We start from the raw sequence: 14888 nt of genomic DNA on the forward strand, positions 1-14888 counted from the left end.
GCTAACTTTGGGGTTGTTCTTCTTTCTCTGATTGCTTTAGGTGTAAGGTTAGGTTGTTTATTTGGGATGTTTCTTGTTTCTTAAGGTAGGATTGTATTGCTATAAACTTTCCTCTTACAACTGCTTTTGCTGCACCCCATAGGTTTTGGCTGGTCGTGTTTTCATTGTCATTTGTTTCTAGGTATTTTTTGATTTCCTCTTTGATTTCTTCAGTGATCTATGTGTTTGTATTTCTTATAGATTTTTTCCTGTTATTGATGTCTAGTCTCATAGTGTTGTGGTTGGAAAAGATACTTGATACTATTTCAATTTTCTTACATTTACCAAGGCTTGATTTGTGACCCAAGATATGATCTATCCTGGAGAATGTTCCATGAGCACTTGAGAAGAATGTGCATTCTGTTGTTTTTGGATGGAATGTCCTATAAATATCAATTAAGTCCATCTTGTTTAATGTATCATTTAAAGCTTGTGTCTCCTTATTTATTTTCATTTTGGATGATCTGTCCATTGGTGAAAGTGGGGTGTTAAAGTCCCCTACTATGTTGGTGTTACTGTCGATTTCCCCTTTTATGGCTGTTAGTATTTGCCTTATGTATTGAGGTGCTCCTATGTTGGGTGCATAAATATTTACAATTATTATATCTTCTTCTTGGATTGATCCTTTGATCATTATGTAGTGTCATTCTTTGTCTCTTGTAATAGTCTTTGTTTTAAAGTCTATTTTGTGTGATATAAGAATTGCTACTCCAGCTTTCTTTTGGTTTCCAAAAGATGGAACATCTTTTTCCATCCCCTCACTTTCAGTCTGTATGTGTCTGTAGGTCTGAAGTGGGTCTCTTGTAGACAGCATATATACGGGTCTTATTTTTGTATCCATTCAGCCAGTGAATGTCTTTTGGTTGGAGCACTTAATCCATTTACATTTAAGGTGATTATCGATATGTATGTTCCTATTCCCGTTTTCTTAATTGTTTTGGGTTTGTTACTGTAGGTCTTTTCCTTCTCTTGTGTTTCCTGCCTAGAGAAGTTCCTTTAGCCTTTGTTGTAAAGCTGGTTTGGTGGTGCTGAATTCTCTTAGCTTTTGCTTGTCTGTAAAGGTTTTAATTTCTCTGTCAAATCTGAATGAGATCCTTGTGGATAGAGTAATCTTGGTTGCAGGTTTTTCCCTTTCATCACTTTAAATATGTCCTGCCACTCCCTTCTGGCTTGCAGAGTTTCTGCTGAAAGGTCAGCTGTTAACCTTATGGGGATTCCATTGTATGTTGTTGTTTTTCCCTTGTTGCTTTTAATATTTTTCCTTTGTATTTAATTTTTGATAGTTTGATTAATATGTGTCTTGGCGTGTTTCTCCTTGGATTTATCCTGTATGGGACTCTCTGTGCTTCCTGGACTTGATTGACTATTTCCTTACCCATATTAGGGATGTTTTCAACTATAATCTGTTCAAATATGTTCTCAGTCCCTTTCTTTTTCTCTTCTTCTTCTGGGGCCCCTATAATTCAAATGTTGGTGAGTTTAATATTGTCCCAGAGGTCTCTGAGACTGTCCTCAATTCTTTTCATTCTTTTTTCTTTGTTCTGCTCTGCAGTAGTTATTTCCACTATTTTATCTTCCAGGTCACTTATCCGTTCTTCTGCCTCAGTTATTCTGCTATTGATCCCTTCTAGAGAATTTTTATTTTCATTTATTGTGTTGTTCATGATTGTTTGTTTGCTCTTTAGTTCTTCTAGGTCCTTGTTAAACGTTTCTTGTATTTTCTCCATTCTATTTCCAAGATTTTGGATCATCTTTACTATCGTTATTCTGAATTCTTTTTCAGGTAGACTGCCTATTTCCTTTTCATTTGTTAGGTCTGGTGGGTTTTTATGTTGCTCCTTCATCTGCTGTGTGTTTCCTTGTCTTCTCACTTTGCTTAACTTACTGTGTTTGGGGTCTCCTTTTCGCAGGCTGCAGGTTTGTAGTTACCGTTGTTTTCAGTGTCTGCCCCCAGTGGCTAAGGTTGGTTCAGTGGGTTGTGTAGGCTTCCTGGTGGAGGGGACTAGTGCCTGTGTTCTGGTGGATGAGGCTGGATCTTGTCTTTCTGGTGGGCAGGTCCACTTCTGGTGGTGTGTTTTGGGGTGTCTGGGACCTTATTATGATTTTAGGCAGCCTCTCTGCTAATGGGTGGGGTTGTGTTCCTGTCTTGCTAGTTGTTTAGCATAGAGTGTCCAGCACTGTAGCTTGCTGGTCGTTGAGTGAAGCTGGGTGCTGGTGTTGAGATGGAGATCTCTGGGAAATTTTCGTCATTTGATATTATGTGGAGCTGGGAGGTCTCTTGTGGACCAGTGTCCTGAACTTGGCTCCCCCACCTCAGTGCACAGCCCTGACGCCTGGCCAGAGCACCAAGAGCCTGTCATCCACACGGCTCAGAATAAAGGGAGAAAGAAAGAAAGAAAGAAAGAAGAAGATAAAATAAATAAAATAAAAAATATTATTTAAAAAATTGCAAAAAGTTATAAAAAAAGAAAGAAGCGAACAACCAAACCAAAAAACCATTCCACCAATGATACCAACTGCTGAAAACTATACAAAACAAAAACAAAAACAAAAACAAAAACGGACAGACAGAACCCTAGGACAAATGGTAAATGCAAAGCTATACAGACAAAGTGACACACAGAAGCATACACATGCACACTCACAAAAAGAGAAAAAGGGAAATAAAAATATATATCGTTGCTTCCAAAGTCCACCTCCTCAATTTGGGATGATTCGTTGTCTATTCAGGTATTCCACACAGGCAGGGTACATCAAGTTCATTGTGGAGATTTAATCCTCTGCTCCTGAGGCTGCTGGGAGAGATTTCCCTTTCTCTTCTTTGTTCGCACAGCTCCCGGGGCTCTGCTTTGGATTTGGCCCCGCCTCTGCGTGTAGGTCGCCTGAGGGTGTCTGTTCTTCGCTCAGATAGGACGGGGTTAAAGGAGCCGCTGACTCGGGGGCTCTGGCTCACTCAGGCCGGGGGGAGGGAGGGGTAAGGATGTGGGGCGAGCCTGCAGCTGCAGAGGCAGCGTGACGTTGCACCAGCCTGAGGCGCACCGTGCGTTCTCCGGGTTAAGTTGTCCCTGGATCCCGGAACCCTGGCAGTAGCGGGCTGCACAGGCTCACCAGAAGGGGGGTGTGGATAGTGACCTGTGCTCTCACACAGGCTTGTTGGTTGCGGCAGCAGCAGCCTTAGCGTCTCATGCCCGTCTCTGGGGTCCGCGCTGTTAGCCGCGGCTCGCGCCCGTCTCTGGAGCTCCTTTAAGCGGCGCTCTGAATTCCCTCTCCTCGCACACCACGAAACAAAGAGGCAAGAAAAAGTCTCTTGCCTCTTCGGCAGGTCCAGACTTTTTCCCGGACTCCCTGCCGGCTAGCCGTGGTGCACTAACCCCCTGCAGGCTGTGTTCATGCCGCCAACCCCAGTCCTCTCCCTGTGCTCAGCCCGAAGCCCGAGCCTCAGCTCCACGAGCAGACAAGCCTCTCGGGCTGGTGAGCACTGGTCATCACCGATCCTCTGTGCGGGAATCTCTCTGCTTTGCCCTCTGCACCGCTGTTGCTGCGCTCTCCTCCGTGGCTCCGAAGCTTCCCCGCTCCGCCACCTGCAGTCTCCACCCGCGAAGGGGCTTCCTAGTGTGTGGAAACCTTTCCTCCTTCACGGCTCCCTCCCACTGGTGCAGGTCCCTTCCCTATTCTTGTCTCTGTTTTTTCTTTTGCCCTACCCAGGTACGTGGGGAGTTTCTTGCCTTTTGGGAGGTCTGAGGTCTTCTGCCAGCGTTCAGTAGGTGTCCTGGAGGAGTTGTTCTACATGTAGATGTATTTCTGATGTATCTGTGGGGAGGAAGGTGATCTCTGTGTCTTACTCTTCCGCCATCTTGAAGCTCCTCTGGTCATATGATCTTATATGTAGAAAACTCTGAGTGGGTCTTTGTTCCAGAAAATGCACTTCCCAGTTGGCATGAAACTCTTTTATTTCTTTTAATTAAAAAATTTGAAATGTATGCTTCTGGTGGTTAGGCTTTGAAGATTTTGTAGTACTTCGCTGGCAGAGTTTGTGTCTTCACCTTGCCTATGGAATGACTTTCAAACTCTTTATCCAAATGTTTGCAGCACTGGACATTTGGCTCTAATGTATTTTCCTGTCTGGAAACTTCTGTTCTCTGTGTACTTCAGCTAGTCCATTGATTTGCTTACTTTCCCCAGAAGGCCCAGCCCCAGGTGTGCAGTCTTTGCAGGAGTGTGGGATCTTGTCTCCAGGAAAAGGACAGCTGATTCTGAGTACAAACTAATCCACCACCTTTCCTTGAAGTGTCTTAGTTAGAACTCAGAGCCAAGGGTGCTCTCTGGAAGGAAACAGCAAGACTAGCCCTAAAGACAGATTCAGGGAGATGCTCAAGGAATGCTGTCCCCATTTAAGAGAAAAGGTTTTAGTCTGTAGGAGAGAAATTTATGGGTGAAAAGAAATCAGTCACGTCTCATAACTGCAGTTACTAAATTTTGGCTGGTGTTTTGAGTAGCACACATCTTAGGTGAAATAGGGAGCAGAGAGGAAAATTCACAAAGTTCTTTGGGAGAATCCCAAAAGACAAGCCAGGTACTTCTAGGCACGTAGTAGGTGCACAATAAACACTGTTGAATGATTTTCTGATTGAGGAGCAAAAAAAGAAAAAAAATGTCGAATGAATAATACACTGAATGGTTTTCCAAGCTCTCATTACAGTGTTTTAGAAGGAAGCACAAAAGTGTGCCTTAAATAGAGTATTAGAGTTGTTTTATGCCCGGCTATCTTTAGGAGAAATTGGGCTGACCAAGGCAGGGGTCAAAATAATTCTTGTATTTTCCCAAATCCCTTCCTTCTGTTGAGAGCTAGGAGAAGCTGGTGTTGGAGAAACATAATTAAAAAAACCCAAATCTTCCCTCAATCCAGAAAACCTCTCCACAAAGGTAGCAGAGAAAGAAAACCATTGTATTACTGCGGGAGCACGGGGGCATTAAACCAGACTGTGATGTGCGTCACAGTCAACCAGCTGGGAGTTTGCAAAGACAGAAAGGAATTTCACCCCCTTAGATGGCCAAGCAGACACAACCTGTGATAGACCCGTTCTCAAGAGAAGCAATCACTGGTCCTCAAGCGATGCAACTTTACAGTGTCTTTTCCCACTCATAGTCTATCCTCACTTTCTCATGGTAATTGGGGCACCACCTGCACTGGCTTTATTTCCAAGGAGAAACAAAACTCTCATATATTTAGGACAGGAGGTAGTTTTGCAAATCGAAGCCAGGTGCCCATGAGGTCAAGCTCTTATGCTCCCAAGGGAACCGGGAGAGAGGCGCTCTATCTCCCTTGATGTGTGCACTTCAAAAAGGTGGCTCCCAGGTCCCTGAGAAAACATTCCTGAGTGGTGAGACCTCCAAAAAAAAAAAAAAAAGGTATGTAAAGTTTAACATACATTTGAGAAAGACAGAGAAAGAAATTCTGGAAGAAAAGGGAGAGGAGAGGGAGAAGTTTCTTCTCTCATTTTCAACAGGGAGAATTAGCTCCTGTTTTCAGTTGGTGTTTGTCCTTACCCTGGCCAGGGCTGGAATCATTCTGGACCAGACATAGTCTGTTTCCAAAAATCTTCTCTTGTCAGGTAGCAGGATGGGAAACAAAATAAATGGACTCTATCTAGAAGACATTCTGAACTTGAAGACCATATGTGAACTAGGAGATGTGCATTTAAAAAAGAATTCCCTGCCACTAATGGTGTTCAGTCTTCTTTTGTCCACACTGTAAAGGCCCAGGTGGCTGGACACAACACTCTCAGTTAATGTCAGAGAGGCTGTTTCTGAGCTGCTTCTCAGAGACAATCAAGAATTATTCCTCTTGTTGCTGATTTGACTTATAAGACACTCTAGACTACCTATCTGTCTATCCACCCATCCATCTACCTACCTACCCATCCATCATTATCTATCTATCTATCATCTATCGATATATTGATATAGTTATATCAATAGCTAGAGATATAGATGATAGATAGGTAGATAGATATGATGGATGGGTGGATAGATAGATAGATAATCTTCCCTCAGGCTCATGATCAAATTGAAAATATTAAGTGACTCTCATTAGGAAGCACCCACTAATTCCCCGCACTGTGCAGGGGCATCTTTTATTCTCATAATGGACCATAAGCTCCATTTTATAGGTGGGAAAATCTCATCCAGGAAGGTAAGTGATGCTGCAAAGCTTATCATGGCTGAGCTGGGACTGGACCTCAGGTCTGTCTGGTTTCCAAACCCACAGTCTCTCCGCAGGTCCCCATGTCCCCAGCACATCTCGGCTTACACATGGGATCATAGGAAGTGATTTTTTTCAACCAGTGTGTTCACAGTAGGGGGGCCAACAAGCTCTCAAGATTGTGTGGAAGTAGTTCTGGCACCAAGAGGAAAGCTTCACTAGCTGTGACCCCAAAGCCCTCGCGATGCGGCAGCTGGGGTCTGTGTTCTAAATACCGTCAAAGATTCTCCCCTTGACCAAACTCCACTCAGCCTTCCTGAACTCTTTTTCAACTAAGGGTTTCTCTGTTTGTCTCTGCATTGTCCAAGTTTAGCAAGAATCTCGCTAAGTCAGTTTAACCAGAACCCTCACTCGGGGCACCTGATCGGTTTCCTCATCCCCCAGGTGAGGTCTGATCACCTGGCTTGCCTCAGCAAGATCCCGATAGGTCGGTTCAGCCAGAATCCACCTTCCCGCTGCTGTTTCCTCTTAGTAATCTTCCCTCCACTGCCCTGCCCCTCACCGCCACCCCGCACCCCGCCCCTTCTCTATAAACCCCCGCTTTCCCATGCAGTCTCGCCGCTACTGCAGTACCCATCGCTGCAGCCCGCCTTGAATAGTCATCCTTCCTGCGCTTTCACAAGTGTCACTGGGTATTTTCTTTAACCACATTGACACGTTTATAAACCGCGGTGTGGATGTCCCACCGGCAGGATGCCAACTCACGAAGCGCCGGAGAGAGGCTTTCTTCCTGTGTGTCCGGAAAAGCTGAGCTCTGCAGTCAAAGAGGATATTGAAGGCCGGTGAGGGAAAAAGCAGGCGAGGGAAGTGAGGTGACAGGACAAAAATGGAGAGAAGAGTAAGAACCGCGATGGGGAATTCACGTGGACAAGAAGCTGGGCGATGGTGGGAGGTTGTGCCGTGGGAGGAGGGAGGTGAAGGCCTGGCAGGGATGGCATGGCCCGCCTGCACGTGTGGTGGCCGGATGGGCAGGATGGCACAAAGCTCACTGCCGCCTTCTCCTAACGCACTGCTGGCTTCATAGAATAGTGTGTATCAATTTCCCAAGGCTGCTGTCATAAATTACCATAAGCTGGGTGACTTGAAAACAACAGAAACGTATTTTCTCTCACTTTTGGAGGCCGGAAGTTCAAAGTCAAGGTGTTGGCAGGACCACGCTCTCTCTGCAGGCTCTAGGGGAGGACCCGTCCTGGCCTCTCCCAGCGTCTTGTGGCCCCAGGTGTTCCTGGGCTTGGGGCTGTTTCACTCCAATCTCTGTCTCCATCTTCACCTGGCCTTCTCTTCGCCCTGTTGTCTCTTGTAAGGACACTCGATGTTGGATTTAGGGTCCAGCCATAAAATCTAGGATGCTCTCACCTCTAGATCTTTAACTTAATGACACCTGCTGAGACCCATTTACCAAGTAAGGTCATATTCGCAGGTGCCAGGTGGACGTACCTTTGGAGGGGCCACCATTCAGACACCACACAGTGCATTCATTTACTTCCTCACCTGCCCAACAACTCACTTTGAGCCCGAGTATACCAAGGAAGTGTGGCAAGGACAGAGACAAACCAGACAGAGACTCTGCCCTCAGGGGTGTACAGTCCAGAAAGAGGGGCAAAGCAGATGCTTGTAGAGCTTGATGAAAAAATGGTGAGTGCCTGGGAAATGGACAGAGAAATACAATAGGACGGGACCTTAACAAGGTGAGAGACACATCAGCTCAAGTCGGGAGTGTTTCATGGCAGTCTTGATACTTGAAGTGGATCTTGGGAGATAGGAAGACATGAACTTGTGGGAATGCGGCATTCGAGGCAGAAAAACTAGCTTCCCGAAGGCCTGGAGGCAGGAGACGATGGGGATTCACGGGCAGTGCTAAGAAATCCGGCTCAGTGGGAGCACAGGGGAGTGAAAGGCAGCGATGAAAGGTGATGGTAGAGAGGCTGTCTGGGGACAAGGTGGGGCGCCCTGGATGGGGTTCAGCCAGGGAAGATTACACAGCGTTTTGAACGTGAGGGTGTGGGATAATAACCTTGATTTCTGAAGATAATATTTTTATATTTCATAAATAGTAAAAATTATTTTAAGCTAGAGATATTTGAGATTCAGTAGATGCAGAGAGAGGCCTTCCTGGAGCTTTCTTTATCTAACTAAAAGCAGACACTTAGGAGAAATAAGGACCACCGTGAATTCCTTCTTTGGGGTGGGTCTGACCCCAGGAGTGAGGCTGAGTAAACCTACTTCCATGAATCTCCATCTGGGGGCAGTTTTTGGCCCTGAAGAGAATAAGACAGGAAGACCACTCGTACCTATGCGGACAAACGTTATCACAAACGTTCTTGTCTCCTGAAACCCCTATTTGCTCTTTGCGTTGGAGGCTTTTCTTCTTCCTCTCTTTCCTCTGGTAAGCTAGCTATTTAAGCCCCAAATTCTAACCACTCCTTTGAGTGCCTCACCACGTGTACGCATGTTGCATGTGTAGATAAAAGCATGCTTCTCTTGCTCATCGGTATTTTGTTCATTTAATTCACAGGCCCTCAGGTACTGAACCTAAGAGGTAGAGGAAAAGTTATTCCCACTCTACAGTTTATATGTTGTCTATGTGAATTAAAATGGAGAAGGAGACTTAAGATGGGGACACTGGTTCATCCGCTATTAAATAATCCAGGCACGATTAGCAGGAGAGAAAGTAGAGATAAGTATATAGTTTGGCAAAGTTGCAGAGGCAGAATCATAAGAATTTGCTAAGAGAGAGAGGGAGGTTAGAAAGGGGGAGGGGATAGTCAACAAGGACTCTGTGGTTCTGAGCCTGGATGACCAGGTCCATGATGGTGCTGTTAATAGAATGAGGGACTACAAGAGATATAAAGATCATAAGTGAACAGGATGAGTTAGTGGAACCTGTGTGAAGCCTGGCAGAGGCTGGAACTGGGGATGAGGATTGAGATTGTCTGCGCTGCACGTTCGTGAAGGCATGGCGTGGGAGGAGAAAACCAAGGAAAAGTGAAAGCAAGGAGGGAAGAGGGGACTTGGAGGTGATTTGGGGAAGGAGGGAAAGGGGCCAGCCGAGGGTAGCAGGGGGTGGGTAATCAAAGGTGGAGGGAATGAAAGAGCAAAGGGCTGTGTCAGAACATCCGAGGGGCCAAGATCAAAGAGAGGGTCTTTCCTTGTATAAAAAGCTGCAGAGGGGTAGATGAGGAGCTAGAACATTTCACATGAACTGGCAAGAGGGCGTCCTTGGGGGAAGCAGTGTCAGGAGAGAAGTTGGAGGGCAGAGCTGAGCTCTGGGGTTGGAGATCACTCCTTCAAGAAGCTTGTGGGGGGAAGAGCATCCCAAGTACTGGGAGCAGGAAGTGCAAAGGCCCTGAGGCAGAACTGTGTCAGGGTGGTGGGGAAACCACTAGGACTGAAGCCAGTTGAGCAAAGTTGAGAGCAGGAGGCTAAAGACCTCATCCTGCAGGTCCTTTGAAGGCTGTGTAGGGAATCTGGAATAAAGTATGTTGGAAAGTGAGTGGAAAAAAAAAAAAAAGAAATCTTGTGGGGAAGGAAAGGAGGAATGTAATACTAATAACTTAAAGGTTATCTGAGTTTCTCTCCTGTTGGGGATTTTTAATGATTCTCAAAATTTAAAACATTAATTCTAGCTGCATTTTGATGATAACTAAAACAGAACCAAGTTTGGAGCAGGGGGAGGGGCAAGTAGGGAATTAAACTATGAAGAGGCATCTTTCTTTCTTTTTTTATTCCATTTTTACATATGCACCTCTTTGTCATTAAGTCACAACATTTTATCAAAATATACACACAGCACAGATATTTTAAACATGGATAGCTAGAATTCTTATTAAATAAGATCACGGCAGATAGCATGCATGGGTCTTTGTCTTGAAGGATGTCTCTCTCAAGAGACGTAGGAGTCATCAAATCATCAGTAATGGTATAATAAAGGGATGGGTTACCTTTTCTCTAGAAGAATTACGCACTTCATTTTTTTTTTTCCTGTTCTAATGTGAGGATGGTGATGAGAAACTGCCACTGATACTGAAATCAACTGAAAATGGATGGATGGAAAGGTTTTATTGGCAGGAGTAAAATGACTCTATCTTTATTGGACTCTGAATTTAATTCTACGTTGACAAGATAACCAGAGTAGGGGTCTGGCACGTGGATGACACGAACTCTCCCCACTTTCCTCTTGCCTGTGAATTTCATGGCTAAATCAGAATGAATGAATGTGTAAATCTCAAGTTACAAGCATGTTTATTATGAAGAATTCCCGTAAGAACCTATTCAGGGCTTCCCCTACCCCCTACCCTTGACACTCGCCCAGGTGTGAACAGAATAAAATGGGTTAGTGGTTACTTGTCTGCGGCCGAGTGGATGCCCGTGCTACGCCAGGCAATGTGCACTTTCAGTCTTGAGAAGTCTGGACTCTGCTCCGTGAGTCAACACGTATGTCACTGATCAGCAGTTGGTGCCCAGGTGAAGAGCCGTAACTTAGAGTGGAATTAAGTTTTCAAATCTTTCACAGTGCGGAGAACCATCTTCAAGTAAATAACTACAGTAAGGAAGGACCTAACTTCAAGAGTGGCTGTGAGAGATGACAGGGGAGAATCCAAAGGGCATCGTCATTAGTGAAGCAGAGCTGGTTTCTGCTACAGATGCAAAGTCGGTGAGGAGGTCAAAGGGCTCAGCCTTTATTGTTGGCTGCAGATGCAAAGTCCGTGAGGAGGTCAAAGAGCTCGGCCTTTATTGTTGAGTGTTTCTTTTCTTTTCCAAGTTGAAAAGGAACCCAAGAAGTGTCACTTGAACCAGTTCACAGAGAGAAAGCAAATCCCTTCGTGTGTCTGGAGAGGCGAGTTCAGGATATCAGCTTCTCCATCCCTGGATTCATGAAGGAAAAGTTCCGGAACATGTTCTGGTCCATGCTGTTGATCAGCGCTCTGTCTGCAAATGACAGCCGGGGCTTTTCATTCAAGAATTCTTTGTCGAAATTGCTGCAGTCGTACGGTGATTTCTTGACCAGCGTTTAAGGGGTGGGGAGAAAAAGAGAGGAAAATCAGCCACTGAATTCATGATTCATTCAAGACATGGCTTTTGTCATCTAGGCTCTAATCTGCATAAGAAAACGTTGGCACCTGCCAATCAACGAAAGTAATACTGATAGATGATTGTATAGGGCCTTTATTGAACATCTCTAAGATCCTGACTCATCAGCGTATCAGTAGTGTAATTAAATTCGTACACGGGAATTCCATGATGTGTACATTCAAATAACTTTACATGAAGCAGGACTGACAACCTTTGAAAAAGTGGTAAGCCCCAATTTGATCTCTGTCTTTTTAGTCTACAGGGGACAGTGGATGGGGGGAGTGGTAGGTTGGGGTGGGAGCAGAGGGGGCGCAGGATCGCAGGAGTTTTGCAGATTATATATCCCGGTGATCGATATCCTTCACTACCATTGGTTCCCCTACTCACATTAATTTTATTCTTTTATTTTTAAAATTTTTACTGGAGTATAATTGATTTACAACGTTGCGTTAGTTTCAGGTGTACAGCAAAGTGAATCAGTCATACACATACATGCATCCACTCCGTTTTAGATTCCTAATAAGGACCTACTGTGTGGCACACAGAACTCTACTCATACTCTGTAATGGCCTATATGGGAAAAGAATCCCACATTAATTTTATTATTAAACATCTTGGACTGTCTTCCAGAGACAACACAGATTGGGGTGAGCTCCCTTCTGGTCACCTGGTCCACTGGTGCCCATGACAGAGAAAGAGACCTATTTATAAATACTGTTCAGTATGGTGTATACTTCAGCTTTCTAAGATTAAAAGCAACCGTAATCAAATGTCACCCTTACGTGAGTGTGACTAAGATCCAGGCCCATCCCACCCTCAAGGGGGCCCCTGAGCTGCTGAGGCCAGTGGTCTGTGGTCTCTGCCTACAAACAGCCACTCAGACCATGGGTCAGGGAAATCCCTTCCTACGGGAGGAACTGGGAATTGTCGCATAGGGAAAGCAGAGCTGAAATGTCTGATTTTTATGTGGAAAATCTTGAGTCCATTGCAGTCTACCATGGAAGCTGAGACATGAATGACGTTGTTCTGATGAGCTGGAAAAAGGCAAAAATTCATCATATCATAAACAAATTATTCACCCATGTAGCAGAAATGGTGCTGTTACGAATAGTAAGAGTGCTAGAGGCCAGCCGGTAGGACCCTTGGAACATCTCCAGAGCTTAGGACAAATGTTGAGCACAAGTAACTCTTCCTGCTCTGGGGGCACAGGGCTGCTTCTGGCACGACTAATAACAGAAGATACTTTCTGGAGTGAACGCTCTGCTTTGAAATCCACGAGCCTGTGCCACCGCCATGCGAAGATGGTTCATGTCTACCCAGGTCGTTGCTACCTTATTCCCAGAATCACCAGGAATGGGTAAAGATGGCAAATCCACCACTTTGCTGTCCTCCTTAAAAGACTATTATTTACTCTTTAAGTTGAGGTAAACTGTACATAACCTAAAAATGACGATTCTAACCATTTTAATGTACAGTTTAGGGGCGTGAAGCACATTCACGTTGGGCCGTCCATCTCCGGAACTTTTTCATCTCATCTTTGCTTCATTTTATGGTGACCCAGGAAGTTCTGCCTTTTCTCGGGGAGGTTGGTGGCTCTTGCTGGTGGGTATATACATGGGAATTCAGAGACCAGTCTTTTTCTAAGTATCAGTTTACTTCTTAAATGAAGAAACACCTACCAGTTACCATTGGGGTCTGTAGTTATATGAACAGATGACAAATGTCCGAGAAACTTTCATAAATATCACAGAAAACATGGATCCAAAGCTCCTGTCAAAGGATGCAGGGTTTATACTGAGGTTTGGGTCATGCGGACTGTGACCCTGAAGCCTGGACACACCCTGTGCAAAGCTCCACATGGCATCTGAGGGTCATCCCCACATATACATGTTCAGTCTAAGGCATGTACACGTGGTGATCCGTTCTTCACACAAATACATTTGATCACACAGGTTAAATTCTGCCAGTGAGTAACACCCCCTCCCACCCAGACCAACAGCCTGATTAAAGAAGACTTTCTTCCAAGAACTGCAGAGGGTGGGTGGGAAGTCGAGGCCCCGGCAGCCTGGGTGTGATGTGAGGACTGTGCTGGCAGGACCACAGGGCCCCAGAGGCTCCTTACCACCTTAGGCCTGAACGGAGGGTCAATCTCCTTCCTTTCCAGCTCTTCCCAATTGATCTCCCGAAACAAGGGGTGCTGGCGGATGTCTCCCCTCACCCCCAGGCGCTTTTCAGGTTCTCTTACGAAGAGCTGAAAGGGAGCAGAAGGGGAGCAGTTACTTCTCAAGGGATGAACCAGGCCCCTGGGAGGCAGGACAGCACGCACTTGACTCCACTAAGAGAAGGGCCCGGCTTTTGCCACCTGATTTCCGAACCTTGTTTTTCTACCAACCACCATAAACTATCGACTCAAGTCAAACCAGCGGCAACAAGTCTACTGAATATTCCAGAGTCTGGGCTTTGCTCTAGAAGTGCAATGTTTTGAGTTATCTAGACCTGGGTTGAAATCAGCTTTGCCCTGTGTTGTTATTCATGGGACCTGGCAAGTTATAGAGTCAGTTCCCTCATCAGTAAGGTGAGGGAAGTATCCTCCTCACAGGGCTGTTTTGTGGGTTAAAACAACAACAACAATACACACACACACGCCCGCACGCACACACAGAGGTGTGTGCTAATTCCTGGTCTGTAGAAGCCAACAGCAGAAAGGAAGTGACCAGTGTGTGTGTTGTTTGGTTTACTGTCCATCGATCAAGTTTGATTTCTTTAAAAACTGCTTTCTTAGGATTACAGTCTTGCTCTAAAGAAAAGCTCACTTCAGGCGTGACATAAACTAGCCCCTGACAATCAGCTTTGTATTTTGTAAGGCATCTGAGTATCCGGAATCACTCTTCCTTCCTGCAAACCTGCTGGACACTAATACTTTATTCAAATCATCTTTAATCATCTCTGACCCATCACACATGTATTTCCTCTTTGTGCGCTCCCCTCTCCTATTACTTTCCCCCATGAGGTCAAAATGAACGTTGGCCAGCACAGGAAAGAAACCTGGAAACTCTTCAAACTTAAATAAAACACGTCACGGGCTTTAAGGAAGTAGAAGAGTCCTAGAATAGTCTCGGGTCCTGGGGGTCTGGAGTAGTTACCTCTTCTCTTACGTCAGCTAGATGTTTATGTATCAAATAACTGCTTATTACAGGGTATCATGGAGACTCTGAGTCTTGAAAACAGAATCCAAGTCAAGTGCAGTGATTTTTCATGAAGTTCTGGCGGGACTGGACCTCCATGTGCACCTACATTGCATGAACCTCTTGCTTATACCTCTCATAAGAAGAGTCAGTCTTATGTGTAGTCGGAATCTTCAAAAGCTCTAGTCTATAATCACTAACTAATTAACTACCATGCTGTAGCAAAGTGGAGATTTTTTTTCTTTCTTTTTTTTAATTAGGAGACTCCTCTAAAAGCCCAAGTGAGACCTCATGTGACCTCCTAGTATATCCAAGTGGTAAATTGTTGG

At 45.1% G+C, this 14888-nt stretch overlaps 1 protein-coding gene across 5 annotated transcripts in view; it reads right to left on the reverse strand.

Moving 5' to 3' along the window:
* Positions 1 to 10202: 10202 nt before the first annotated feature.
* PRKCQ (protein kinase C theta) overlaps positions 10203 to 14888 on the reverse strand; it is a 159505-nt gene continuing 154819 nt past the window's right edge. For all 5 annotated transcript variants that reach the window (XM_067700760.1, XM_067700752.1, XM_067700736.1 and 2 more), the window contains 2 exons: positions 13497 to 13625; positions 10203 to 11300 (listed from right to left, as the gene is read on the reverse strand). In XM_067700760.1, the coding sequence (XP_067556861.1) occupies positions 11145 to 11300; positions 13497 to 13625 (285 nt within the window). In that variant the 3' untranslated portion in view covers positions 10203 to 11144. The remainder of the gene's footprint in view (positions 11301 to 13496; positions 13626 to 14888) is intronic.

The sequence above is a fragment of the Pseudorca crassidens genome, chromosome 1, assembly GCF_039906515.1.
Source record: "Pseudorca crassidens isolate mPseCra1 chromosome 1, mPseCra1.hap1, whole genome shotgun sequence".
NCBI classification, from domain to species: Eukaryota; Metazoa; Chordata; class Mammalia; order Artiodactyla; family Delphinidae; genus Pseudorca; species Pseudorca crassidens.